The sequence below is a fragment of the Phoenix dactylifera genome, chromosome 1 (assembly GCF_009389715.1).
Source record: "Phoenix dactylifera cultivar Barhee BC4 chromosome 1, palm_55x_up_171113_PBpolish2nd_filt_p, whole genome shotgun sequence".
Taxonomy (NCBI): Eukaryota; Viridiplantae; Streptophyta; class Magnoliopsida; order Arecales; family Arecaceae; genus Phoenix; species Phoenix dactylifera.
In genome coordinates this window covers 3,447,327-3,460,952 of record NC_052392.1, presented here as the reverse complement: position 1 = coordinate 3,460,952, position 13,626 = coordinate 3,447,327, and the positions used below count along the sequence as shown (strand labels likewise).

The following is a 13,626-nucleotide window of genomic DNA, read 5'->3' as shown; positions in this document are numbered from 1 at the left end:
GCTCGTATGACCACTACAAAAGTAGAATAAGCCACAAGACATCTCCTATACTTGTTGAATCTGATCTTATGGGAGAGAAAATTAAGGATGATACAAGGAGGTTGGTGGACCTATTGACAAAAGAAAATAACAAAAAAATCCAAGTCTTTGCAATTGTTGGCATGGGGGGATAGGCAAAACTACTCTTGCTCAGAAGATTTATAATGATGAGAAGCTTCGGGACAACTTCAACCAAATGCCACACCAAATAGCACAGATTTATAATGATGAGAAGCTTCAGACAATTTCAACCGAATGCCACACCAAATGGCGCAGGATTTATAATGATGAGAAACTTCGGGACAACTTCAACCAAATGTCACAGATTTGGTTGTGCGTGTCCCAAGATTTCTCCGAGTCCAATTTACTGAGATCTATCATAGAGCAAGCTGGAGGTAATCCTAGAGATGCTGAGCAAGAAGGAAGTGCTTGAACCCATGCTTAGTGAATTACTCAGGAACAAAAAATTCTTTGGTAGTCTTGGATGATGTTTGGGATGCACAGGTATGGATCGGGTATTGGAGAAATCCTTGCAGAGTTGTTCGACAGATAGTAGAATTTTGATAACAACTAGAAACATAAACATTGCTAAACACGTGGGTGCAATACACAGTCACATGGTGGAGAAGTTGTCTCGAGAGGATGGTTGGTCATTAATTTGCAACATGGTTTTTGAGGAAGGGGATGAACAAGATATGCATGACTTAAGAGATATAGGGATGAAAATTGTAGAGAAATGTGATGGCCTTCCCCTTGCTCTTAGGGCGATTGGAGGGGTTCTTCGAACCAAGGCAAAAAGGCCTTTGGAATGGGAAAAGGTCCTTTCTAGCTCAGCAATGGTCTTTTACTAAGCTTCCGGATGAGGTGATGGGTGCTTTGTACTTGAGCTATCTGCATTTACCACCTCCTCTCAAGCAGTGCTTCACTTACTTTTCATTATTTCCCGAGGACTACCAAATTGATGCGAAATTTTTTTGTCAGTAGTTGTATTGCAGAGGGCTTTGTAACATCCGAGGACGATACGCCCTTGGAAGATGTGGCCAGAAGAGTATTGGAAGGAGTTGGTGCAAAGGAACCTACTACAGCCAGGTCCTTATTCGTATGATCAAATAAGTTGCAAGATGCATGACCTTTTTCGATCTCTAGCTCAGCATATAGCAGGCGGATGAGTGCTTCGTCGGAAGATGCACGAGCATTCGAAAATAAGATCACATCCTCCTTTTCATCGATAAAACTACGCCGTTTATCAATTGTAGATGGAAACTTTAGAAACCATACCTGACTTGATAATGAAACAGACATCCTTAAGGACCCTGTCATTCTTCCATACCCCACTTATTCGTGATCTTCCAGAAGATCTCTTCAAAAAGCTGAGGAGTTTGAGGGTCCTGGACTTAAGTAAAACAGCCATTGTCGATCTTTCAACTTCCTTGGGAGATCTTATGCACCTTAGGAGACTTGATCTCTCTGATACTAGAATAAGAGAGATACCGGAGAGTGTAGGGAATCTTAGAAATCTCCAATCCCTGTTGCTCATGGATTGTAAATATTTGCACAACCTCCCTCGGGGTGTCGTGGGGTTGATCAATCTAAGGATTCTAGGCGTCTTGGGTGCACCACTTGATGGTCTAACCTATGGGAATAGGGAGACTGAAACAACTGCATTCACTTTGGGGATTTGTAGCGAATGGTTGCGAGGGTTGCAGATCTGGAGTAGGAGAAGATGATTGGGAGCAGAAGCACAAGGGGCATCAAGACGAGAGGTTCTGCACCTTGGAAGAGTTGAAATCCCTCTCCCAGCTCAGGTCTATTATAATGGTCAAATTGGAGAGGGTATCAGACAGGGTTGAAGCAAAAGCCGCTGCACTTCAAGCCAAGCCCCATCTTTTCCGCCTACATTTGTATTGCACTCTACCGAGCAGCTCTTCTGATGTGCAACAGTCTCATGCAAATGATTACAAGGAGGAAAGATATCAAGAGAATAAGGGAGGTATTCGAGGAGCTCTGCCCACCGCCATGCCTTGAAATGCTTAAAATCAATGGTTACTCGGCCGTGGAGTTTCCCAGCTGGATGATGACACCCTCCTCGTCATCGATCCGCAACCTACGAAGGCTGGATCTGTGGAATTGTGCTCTATGCCAGCAACTTCCATCCTTAGGAATGCTGCCACAACTAGATTTTCTCTTGATTTTAGGTGCTTCTGAAGTCACGAGCATCGGGCCTGAATTCTTATTGCTGACGGGTAGTAGTGCTCGTGCAAGAGGGCGGAATGGAAGAAAAATAGACTCTTGCTTCTCCTGCTACTTCCCCAAACTAGAGACACTTCTTTTTTGATAACATGGCTAATTGGGAAGAATGGTGGTGGCGGTGGGAGGAGGAGGACAACCAGACAACATCGTTGCTACCTTCTCTTAAGTTATTATTCATTAGAGGATGTCCGAAGTTGAGGTCTCTTCCGGAGAGCCTCCTCTGTCATGCCACCGCCTTGAAGGAGTTATATATATTTGGTGCCCATAGCCTGAGAGAAATACAAAACCTCCCCTCTCTTACAAAATTGTCTTTGCTGCAAAACTCAAGTTTGGAGAAAGCGTCGAACTTTCCTAGACTCACATTCCTAAGCGTTTGTGCTTGTGAGGAATTAAAGTTGTGGAGGGTGTGGATGCCGTGGAGCACATACGGCTCGGTGATCGAGTAGAAGAGTCTCTCCCAGAGTGGTTAGTAGGTGCTGGTGAAGAGCAACCATGCTTCCCTTCCCTCCAAAATTTGACTCTCTCCAACAAATCTGTCGCCGAGGGCTGCCTGATTGGCCTCTGATTCGATGACACATCACCCATGTTGAAGCAATCAACAAGTATGGGCCAATGGCAGTGATCAACTCTACAAGAAAGAGGTCAGAACTGATTTCCACCTTTTCTCCTTTCTTTCCTCTTTCTGTAGTTATGAATGGAAGATAATTGGCAAATAGGCCCATCAATTTATTCTTCATATTTTGCAGCTGCTTCAGCAAGCAGGGGATGTTATACTGCTTGGCAACTATTTGATACTCTGCATCATTCTCATGCTTTCAGGTATATATTCTCATAACCTTACCTTCCAGAGAGGATATCTGATAGCAGTTGGTGTCTTAAAATTGCTCAAATAGAACTGTGTATCGTACCATCATTAGGACGAATTTCTTAATTTTACCGAACCAATAAGACATTATTTCATGATGTGGTCTGATATCTATGCGGTCTAAATTTTCTTCTTTTCTTTCACAAGCAGATTGATATCTCGGTGTAGGATTGGCACATTCTCCTTCAACACCAGTATCTCTCGTCTTCAACAACACCAAGCAACAGCATAATGACATGCAAAAGGAAGTTTGAGAGGTAATTCGCTATCAGACCCGCAATTAGTGAAATCTAAGGGGAAAAAATAGCTTTACTAGTTGCTTGGGAGGGGGGAAGTTTGGTGATAATTTATTCTCAGAAGTAAAAGGTTGCTTGCTGAAAAACATCCTTCCACCTTTTGATTTTCTTGATCTATCACCCCTGTTTGTTTTTGATGTGAAGAGCATATGGCATTCAAATTTCCTGATAAGTAATGATTCTATCATCTTGTTTGTTTTTATATCCTTCCTTTTGCTTTTGTATGATCTAGCAGGCCCAACAGACCAGCTTTAAGTCCTTGTTTCTGAAGGCTTCCGTCCAAGCGTATTCATAGCTGTGGTTCCAGCAGAGTCCATATATACCACAAGCAATTACCCATCTACGCTATGAATTCTAAAAAACCACTGGTTGGAAACATGCATTAACATACAATTATGAGTACAGAGACTAAATAGGAAAGTCAAGACTAAGTCTCTCTGGTTGTCATGCAGACAAAGGATTGATGACAGCAAGATACCGATGTGCCAGTTCTCATTATTTCACAAGCTTAAGCAGAAGAATTTAGCAGAAGAATCATGATCACTATTGACATGCATTTGAACAGGACCTCAGTAACAACTTCCCATCCAGGCATGCAGTTGGATCATGATTGTCATGCTAGAAAACTTTTTTCGTCAACTTTGTTGGAACCGATGATGTCTTTGCAGGTGAAAGTTCGTATGTATCTGATATATGAGTTTATTTATCTATTATCATCTTTGTTTTCATACCTTTTCTTTGCTTCTTTTTCCTAGAAGCAATGAGACTGGAAGATCAAGCACAGGTACATAGCCCATCTATGATATTATTTTTAAATAACCCTAATCATGAACAAGCATTATCTCAAGTTTTGAGTCTCTAATGTTCTTAACCAGCAAAGCTGAATCTATACATCTTGTTACTACCAGTGCATATGCTGCGTGTACATGATCACACAGCACATGGCTCTCTTTGAGATTTCAAGTAGTTCACAGGCATGGGCAGCAGAATTCAGCATGTCGCCTTCTGCTTGCCACCCACCGCGCAGAATTAATCAGATGGATTTTTCCTCTTCATGCAAGGATCTTTAATTGTAGTTTATAGGGTTATGAGGCTTGAAATTATTTCAGAAATTTTATTCCATGCATAAGATTCTGCAATTTTTATTGCTTTCATAAAAAATTGCTGCATCACATTGCATAATCTTTTAATGGAGCAGGACATCAAAAGCTGGATTGGTTGTGAAGCAATGTACATACAACAAGTCGCTTGCATTACCGATCCTTCCTTGGAAAATAAAATATTCCAGCAGGTGAGGATTGTACATATCTAATTTAAGCATGGCATTCTGGTAGTTACGTTCTTTCTCTTTTTCGTCTTAATCTTTTCTTTTGTTTTGTAGTTTTGTATGGTAAATCAGGTTGTATGAGCCCGATCAATCATTGCAGTTCCTTTCCCTCAAGGATATTGTGTTAGAGGTAGTAAGACTCGAAGGAGGAATCACCTTCGCACAATCACAGAACCTTCGATGTTCGACAGACCATAACTTAAAAAGCAATTGTGAGATGCCAATGAACTTCTTTTTGACATATGAAATAACCTAAAAGCTGCTGTTTCTCACTGGACTCGTGGTTGCAGGATGCAGAAGACTCGTTCCCTGAACAAGGTATTCAGCATGTCTGCTGTCTTGATGAACAAGTTCGGAAGCATTGGCTTCTGCTGGTCTCTCCCACCAAGCTCCATGGAATTCTTAGGATGGTTCTTCTCATTATAGCGTTTCTTTGCACTTCCTGCACTGAAAATCTTGTCACAACTTTTTAGATGTTCTTTCTGAAGTTGCAATGTATTGCATATCAAAATGTTTTTTGCATGTCATGAAAATGTAGAGTTTCGGAAGATGTCTTTATCAATATTATTCAGGTATCACTGCATGGGGCAAACTCCTACGCAGCCTGTATGGCCTTGATATTATTGTGTTGAGCTGGCTTCATTGTCTGCCAGTGGCATAAATTGTACTGTGTCTGAATAGAGAGTATGAAATATGTCTGGGATAATTTTGTAGCAATGTCTTTCAGCCCGATCTTAAGCTCTGCTACTTTGGATTTTGTTTTTTCTTTTTTTACTAAGCTTCTTTGTGGGATTATTGAATGTCTGAAAATTTGTTTCCCCAGTTAACATTTGGATGCAGGTGGTTTGGGTTCATGCAAGATTCAGCTAGGCCCAAAATGGTGCATGAAATATTTTTTAAAGTATATGATTTATATCACAAACCTGATGGCTTGATGGAGAGCCCGTTGTATTCAGTCTATAAGACTGAAAATGGATCGGATACTAATAAAGAGTTTTCCTCTCAAATTCTCGAGTAGAAGTCTAGCATAAGAAAGACACAGTTAACGTGTAACCTTCGCATTCCTCTCACTGATACTTGCAGCAGATCAGGTTTCTGGCACCTATAAATCCCTAGCAGCGCCGTCTTTCTTGATGGCTTGAAATTAGCAAACATCAACACCCTCTAATTCAATGCCTGTTTAGGATAACATGCTCTCTCATTTTTTAACATCAAATATCATCTGATTGTCGATCAAATTAAAATAGCCTGATTTCTCCCCTTAACCTGGAATGGGTAAGATTAAGTCTGGAAATCACTTTTGAAAGAAGAAACTAAATAAACTTTCCTAAAATTATTCCAAGTACGAAGCATCAAACAGTATATAAAATATCAGTACAGAAATACAAACAAATCATGTGTTGGAAGTGGCAGATAGGTCTTATACGAACCAAGTTCTTTTGTAGAAATAAAACTATTATATCACCCAAGCAAGGTCTTCAAACAACGCAATTGGCAGGTAAAAGAAAAATAGCAAAAATTTAGTAGCTAGGTAAGGAGAACAAATTTCCAGATCATTCTTTATCTAAATGACAACAGATGCTCGAGTCTATGGAGGTAGAAACATAAGCAAATTGATCCTTGGGGCAGCACTCTTGCATACTCGATATGTACTAATCTTTTCAGCTCCAACAAGGTTCCCAACCAGCATTATCTATGCCTGCAGAAAATTGGGGGAGGAATGATCACGAGTCACAAAAGGCTGGACTTCAACAGAAATGAAATATAAGAAGGGCGTCGATCATGCATTCATGAGGCAGACCTTGTTAGCAATGTTGTTTGAGAGCCAGTCCAATCCCTCATACAGACCCTCCCCAGACGTGGCACATGTGCTCTGGATGTACCTGGAGGAAACTGAATTTTACTAAATCGAAGTATTGGAAGCAGATAGGTTTGGGTACTTTTGAAGTACCCTAGAAATTGGATTATTAAGAGAAGTCTTGAAAGGTTAAGCACCAAGTGAAGAACATGCAATATTTACCAGTGACGTTGACGGAGGGAGTGCAAGCCAAGCTTATCAGTGATTTCTGCGGCATTCATGGCATTAGGAAGATCTTGCTTGTTCGCAAAGACCAGCAGCACTGCATCCCTCAATTCATCCTGCCATGCAAAAAAAAATCTCAGTTATCCATTTTGCATGAGATGTAGCGATAGCGCTTAGAGCTTCTTACGTAATGTTCGACGCTAGCAGGCTTTAGTTGGCAAACCACGGAAGGGCCAGCCAAGGACTCCTACCCTAATAAATATTGATTTTTGTCAACCGACCCAGATGAAAACATTATGGTGAAACTATTTCCAGGCCCTTTGTTTGACTTCCATTTTAATGATCACGGCCGGCTAGTTTTCATTTTAATATGCCATACTTAATACACGACCATGACTGTTCTACATCCAGAGGTCTTGCTTTATACACAATGCGTGGAACAAAAATTACACGGCAATCGAGACCAGGGTCCAGGAATGAAAATTGATGTCAACTCGGATGGCAGGTAAACCAGGAACCAGGAACCAGAAGTTGCCCAAACAGAAACCAATACAGATTGAGTTATTATAAAGTTACATCTACTGTGTTTGGTGGACTGCCATATGGCATGTTTCTTGCAACTCCACTATAATTTTTCACAATGCTTTCTAAAAAGGTTACAAACCAAAGTGATCCTTATATTAATAATAATGATGGCATAATGATAATGTATTCCTCCTGATGGTGATGATAATGATGACAATTATCATCATCAACAACAACAGAATATTTCTCTAAGCACTTCCAAAATGAATATACAAGAGCAATAAAAGAGGCTCAGGGGTAGCTTACAGTATCAGACATGCTGCATAAGAGGAATAAAACAAAGCACATTATTGACATAAGTTGGCATTCTTATGAGTGATTGGAGCAATACGGTATGGAAAACTATAGCTTTTGGAAAAGAAGTCGAGGGGGTGAGGAAGCAATACTCCACCAGTCTGGATAGGGTATCCTGACAGTAAGGCTACTGCAGCATGGATATATTTTTTTTAAGAAAAAGAAACTATTCTTTTGATTATACAGGCAGCCAAATTTATCCATCCTCACAGTAAGGCTACCGCAGTATGGAACAAATTATTTTAACAAAAATAAGAAACTAGTTATTTTTATTATACAGACAGCCAAATTTATCCTATTACTTCATTCTATTCAAGAATTACCTATGTAGTAGTATAGGCATCAAACATTTCAAAGAAAAGTCTAAAAGAGAGAAGGATAAATATGGCCCCCCAACTGAAAACTTAATGAGCCCCCATAAACACGAAGAAGTTCAATTTTCTACACAAAATAATCAAATCGAAACTGAAATGAAAAATGATTTTACAAGGATACCTCATTAAGCATCCTGTGCAGTTCATCTCTAGCCTCAACAATACGATCTCTGTCATTGCTGTCGACAACAAAGATAAGGCCCTGGGTGTTCTGGAAGTAATGTCTCCATAGAGGTCGGATCTGATAATATCAGCACACAAACAATCATTACCATCAAGTATATGCAAACCATGAGAAATGTATTTTTTACTTGATATCTTAAACCCAAGTTGTTCAAGCTGTAGTGGATTGAAAAGAAAGAAAGTGAGAGATTATACAGAAGCTTTGAACTCTCTCTCCCTGTGGGTGCACTGGCATGTATACACATATGAAACCACTATGTATAAGTTGTTGAAAATATCTCAGGAATGCGGTAAGCACAGGTATACTTCCCAGCAAATATTTATCACATTGGGATAATTAGACTAAAAAAGATTCATGTAATCATTAGGTTTTTATATACTAACTTTTGATTAATTGGTGATACCAATACAAACAATTTGTTGCTTTAGAAACAACCACATGAAAGATTAAACATACTCTGAAGTAGGCTGACGAGAACAACTACAGGGCATCGTGGTTTGTTACAATCCTGGTTAAGACCCCAGCATTCACCACTCTTAATCCCTTGGCTTTTTGGGTGTAAAGGGTAGGATTATAACAGGTCCAAGCATTGCAAATAAACTCAGAACCATGTCATCAGGTGAGAAGATTTAACACCCAATTTTTTTAGAAAGGTCAGCACTCAAGCCAAGTCACACTACCTTGAGAGAAATAACAGAGTTTAGCTTCTAGAAGCTGCACACAACATAAATCTAATCCATAACTGCTCATCCAGATCTGTATCTGAAATGATATCAGAATAAAGGCACCCCCACAGGCTTCACTTGAAAATAATGAAATACTAGGCTAAAAACGGATCAGATTCAGATCAAAAATTGATATATCCATATCCATAACTATATTTTTTTAGTTTATATGTATATGGATACGGATATTAAACAAATACCAAGATAAATATCCATGTTTGTTCTGAATGGATACAAATACAGATCCGATATATACCATATCCATATTTGCTCTACGTGGATACACATACAAATTCGATATCATTAGGATATAAATCGGATTTTGAGTGAATTTTAATAACAAAAACCAATATAAATGACAGTTGTAAAGGATGGGTATGGGATCCAATATCAAGATCACACACGATGCACAATTAACCGGCAAGAGTCTAAATGATAATTATTAAACTTGCATGGAGACCGATAAGACCAAGGATCTTGATCGTTGGTTCGATTAGATTTAAATCAAAGATATATTATAAATTAATTTTAAAATACAAATATATAATAAAAATAATTTATCTATTTTATAGAGAATTTGTATTATGTATAAATGTAGGATTATGTTATATGTATTGATATTTTTGAATATTTTGAACAATAAAATTTTGAAAAACATTCCCTTTTTATCATAGCTTAAAGGATTTATTTTGATAAAAAGAATTAATAAATAACATATGATATATATTGTTTTTATGATACAAGTATATGTAACAAGTGTCAAAGTTGCCTTGGCGGCTGAATAGTTGGCAACTAAGCCGGAGAGTACACATTCAATCCTTGGTAGAGGTGGTATTTTAGATAATCTTTTTTACCTAATTTCTGGATCTGGTTCCATAAAATTTTCAAAATCCAAATCCGGATGCATATCCAGGAAAATTAATGAATACCTATCCAAATCCAAATTCGTATCTAATCAGATTCAAAACTTTTTTATCCGAACCCAATTCAAATTGGATACAAATCCGGATACAGTCGGATAATATCCCACTCATTTTCAGCCATATGAAATACCATTACTAATATGATGGCAGCACATCTTTGAACTTACTCCTGATATATTTTCAAGGACTTCCCCAGTACTCAATCTCAAAAAAAAAAATGAGATGGTAAGTTCAGATAAACAGAAAGAGTTATTGTATCTATTCGTACAATGATCTTATGGGTCACACAGAAGAAAAGCACATTGAAAATGCCAAGCATAATTAGTAATATATGAGAAACTACTTCAAAGAACTAGGTAAGTGCAATTAATACATTGGAAAAAATTGATAGCATTTTTTTAAAATTTCAATGTATAACCTTTTTTTGATAGGAAAAGATAAGATAGGTAAACTTCTTTCAGTGTAATATGCTATGAATTAAGTGCGCAGTAATGTACTCTCCCCATAGTTATCCAACCATCTTAGGTCCCTTACATTGGTGACAAGTTTGAGATAGCAAGATATCCATCACTCCTTGGAATACTATTATTTTCATCATATGCGAAACTCCAAATAAAGATATAAATGAAATCACAGCAGCAAACATTACCCATTTTGCATATATTACTCAACAAACGTTATATAGAGAGAGTACAAACCTTGTCCTGACCACCAACATCCCACACGGTGAAGCTAATGTTCTTATATTCCACCGTCTCCACATTAAATCCTGACAAACGTGTGACAACACAAAGTCAAAAATTAAAATAAAATAAAACAAAGTTGCAGTTAAAAAGTTTGACACAGTAGATGGGCCACATATGATAAACTCCATACATACAAGAAGAAAACAGCATCCATCATATTCTACATGTTTAAAATGCAATTTTGTTGGAAATAGATGATAAACAAAGGCTCCAGTTGAAATCGATAGCACAGAGTTAGCTCACTGTAATCAATATAAACCAACGAAGAGAAATGCAAAGACAAATCAACCTGATTCAAAGATAATCAGATGAGGCGGACAGATTTTTTTGAGAAGGTATGTTACTAACACAGGGCCTTAAGGCCGCTTCAGAAGGAAGGGGGTGTAGAACTGAGATAAGTTCTGAATGGTCAAGCCTTCCAGAAAAATTCTGAAAAGCAAAATTTAAGGATATGGAAAGAATATGGGAGAACAACATGTCAGTCCCTTGATATGACTTCTCACCAGGAATGGTTGGGACAAACATAAGATGATACCATCATTAATATTAAAGAAGCTCTTGAATCGTGTTACAAAAGAGTAGTTTTACATCAAATCATAGAAAGGAACAAAAACAGTGGCAAATAAAGGACATAATCAACCTAAAGTTGGAAAAAAAAAATCAACCATGCAGAATTACTGTTTCTAAGCAACCCAAAGACTTTAAACAAATTATAGTTCTTGTGATTTATTTAATCACATTGGTTAATGTTAGTGAAAACAGAATCCCGTCTTCCCAAGAGAAAGTGGCATCTGCTTTGTGAGATTATCAATTGTAATGGTGCTTCCATGTTGGAGAACATCATTTGAAAGCACCATTTAAGCTGCAGCAACTCCCAAGATGTTGAACCTAACTGTGGACCGAAATGAAATGAACTAGAGATTTGATATTTTCATACTTCATGGTCAATTACTCGCTAAACAAAGCTAAAATGTTCCTAGAAATGGTGCGCCAGACATATGCTCTTAAGCACCCAAGCCTCGGCCATCAGTGAAAAAAAATCAATTTGAAGAAACAAGAAACCATGAGCATCACAAGTAAATAAAGTAAAACAGCTTCAATTTTATCTGTGTTTAGTATGTACCAATGGTAGGAATGGTGGTCACAATCTCTCCCAGCTTCAGCTTGTACAAGATGGTGGTCTTGCCAGCAGCATCAAGACCCACCATAAGAATACGCATCTCTTTCTTGGCAAACAGCCGACTGAAGAGCTTGGTGAAAGACAGCCCCATCTTCACGTCTGACACAATCCAGTTCATAATCAAATAACAAGACTTATAGCTTGTAATAATACCAGATACACACATACAAGGATTTTATTATATCAAAGATGAATAAATGAATAAAGCTATAAACTTCTCTTGGGACAAAATCTGGCATTCAACCCTACTGAGATGATTTGCGTTGTAATTACCTACTGATCAATAGCCAATTAGCCATCAAGGCACTGTGTATGATTCTCATGAATGTCAGATGAAATATCAAAAATTCAATGTGTTGCTTTTTTCCCCTAATCGCAGAAATTTGACAATAGATGAATGCATAAAAGCACAAATTTTTAAAAACAATGCACTGGATGCAAAAGCAGGGGAGACGATTAAAATTATATTAACTGCTGAAGCTTCGACATTATCATCTATTCTGTATTCAGAAAACAATATTTTCAGACCCCTAATGAATAAGTAGATCTACACAATATTCTGAACGAACATCCAATAAAAAATTCCGCAAAAAACACTGAAAGCAACAAGCATCAAGAAAATATCAATTTTAAGTCTAACACCACAAAAGAGCCATTTTTGATCCATCAACAAGATCCGAACACAAAACAAAAGCAAAACAATAAGTAATAGGCAAAAATGAAGACATGAATAAACAAAAGGAAGATCTTCGACCTAAGATCGACAAGAATTCAAAAATCATTCATGTAAACCCTAAGAAACATATCAAATGACGAAACACGACACCAAGATGCCAAAATCCATCAGATCAAAAAATATAGGGACAGATCCTATATCCTTTTCCAGTACATTCAAACATTCCAAATTTCACATCAAGTTTTCACATCCAAGTGGATAAAATCTTCAGAAATTGAACCGGATCGCCAAAAAAAAAAAAACTACAAAAAAGCACAACGGATCTACGCGCAAGGCCCGATCTAGGATTCCAGCAAGCTAAAAAGATCAAATAAACAACGAAGCCACGAGTAGAAGATCGAATCGCTTACGAGAGGGAAAGGAATGAGAGGCGATCCGAGCGAGGTGACCTCAGGAGGAGCTGTCCACCACCAGAGCCCGAAGAAACGAAGGCCACCCCCTTTATTAGGACGGTAGATAACGGGCGTCTCCTCGCCGTCACTCTAGCCGCCCGCATCCCGATCAGCCGTTTCGTTGCCGCATAGCTCCGCCGTTATGTAACCAGAGCTCATCTGGGCCGTCTATTTGGTGGGGTCCCGCGGACCAAGTTAAGTTACCAACCGTTGGTTGACAAGTCACTTTGCTCCAACCTAGTAGTGGGTGTGGGTTGGGTGGACCGGACCGGATGATTTGTTTAGGTGGACCAAATTGCTCTATCGGGTTAAGTCGCAAAATTAAATATGAAGTCATTGATTTAGTGGATGTTGAGAAATATCGGTGGATGCTTGAATTAGAGCTGCAACCAGGTCATATCCAGTGTCTCTCGACCGGAATCGACTCAATTGTGCTCCTTACCAGCTCCAAATCAAAGATTTGGACCAAAATCTAACCTACCATGTTTAAGATCGTATTAGATCCCAAACTAGCTATGGTTTTCTTTTTATTTTTTCTTGAACTGGCAGCCATTGAATAAATACAACCATTTGCATCAGTCATCAACAAATCCCGAAATTGATTAGGTAACAAAGAGGAGAACTTCCACAACATAGATCTACTATGATCAGTAACAAAAGATACTATCCAGTCAACCGTCCTATTGG

At 38.5% G+C, this 13,626-nt stretch overlaps 2 protein-coding genes and 1 long non-coding RNA gene across 8 annotated transcripts; 2 read left to right on the top strand and 1 right to left on the bottom strand.

Moving 5' to 3' along the window:
* Window positions 1-2,689: 2,689 nt before the first annotated feature.
* LOC120110140 lies at window positions 2,690-3,806 on the top strand. Its single transcript, XR_005510855.1, has 4 exons — window positions 2,690-2,930; window positions 3,036-3,108; window positions 3,305-3,411; window positions 3,686-3,806. It is a non-coding gene; the product is annotated as an uncharacterized LOC120110140 (long non-coding RNA).
* An 18-nt stretch (window positions 3,807-3,824) lies between these two features.
* LOC120110132 lies at window positions 3,825-4,911 on the top strand. Of its 6 annotated transcripts, none has more exons than XM_039124081.1 (4): window positions 3,825-4,128; window positions 4,209-4,234; window positions 4,649-4,741; window positions 4,832-4,911. In XM_039124081.1, the coding sequence occupies exons 1-4, from the start codon at window positions 3,987-3,989 to the stop codon at window positions 4,856-4,858; spliced, it is 288 nt and encodes a 95-aa protein (XP_038980009.1). In that variant the 5' UTR covers window positions 3,825-3,986; the 3' UTR covers window positions 4,859-4,911. The 6 variants fall into 6 exon arrangements, 4 of the variants coding, with proteins under 4 accessions (XP_038980009.1, XP_038980005.1, XP_038980003.1 ...); XM_039124077.1 differs by having other exon boundaries at window positions 4,206-4,234; XR_005510854.1 differs by having other exon boundaries at window positions 4,039-4,118.
* A 1,207-nt stretch (window positions 4,912-6,118) lies between these two features.
* On the bottom strand, window positions 6,119-13,038 carry LOC103722662 (ADP-ribosylation factor). The gene is made up of 7 exons (XM_039124067.1): window positions 12,898-13,038; window positions 11,755-11,910; window positions 10,584-10,654; window positions 8,175-8,294; window positions 6,798-6,916; window positions 6,579-6,660; window positions 6,119-6,476 (listed from the first exon to the last, which is right to left on the bottom strand). Exons 2-7 carry the CDS (start codon window positions 11,900-11,902, stop codon window positions 6,471-6,473), a joined length of 546 nt encoding a protein of 181 aa, XP_038979995.1. The 5' UTR covers window positions 11,903-11,910; window positions 12,898-13,038; the 3' UTR covers window positions 6,119-6,470.
* Between the last annotated feature and the right edge of the window lie 588 nt (window positions 13,039-13,626).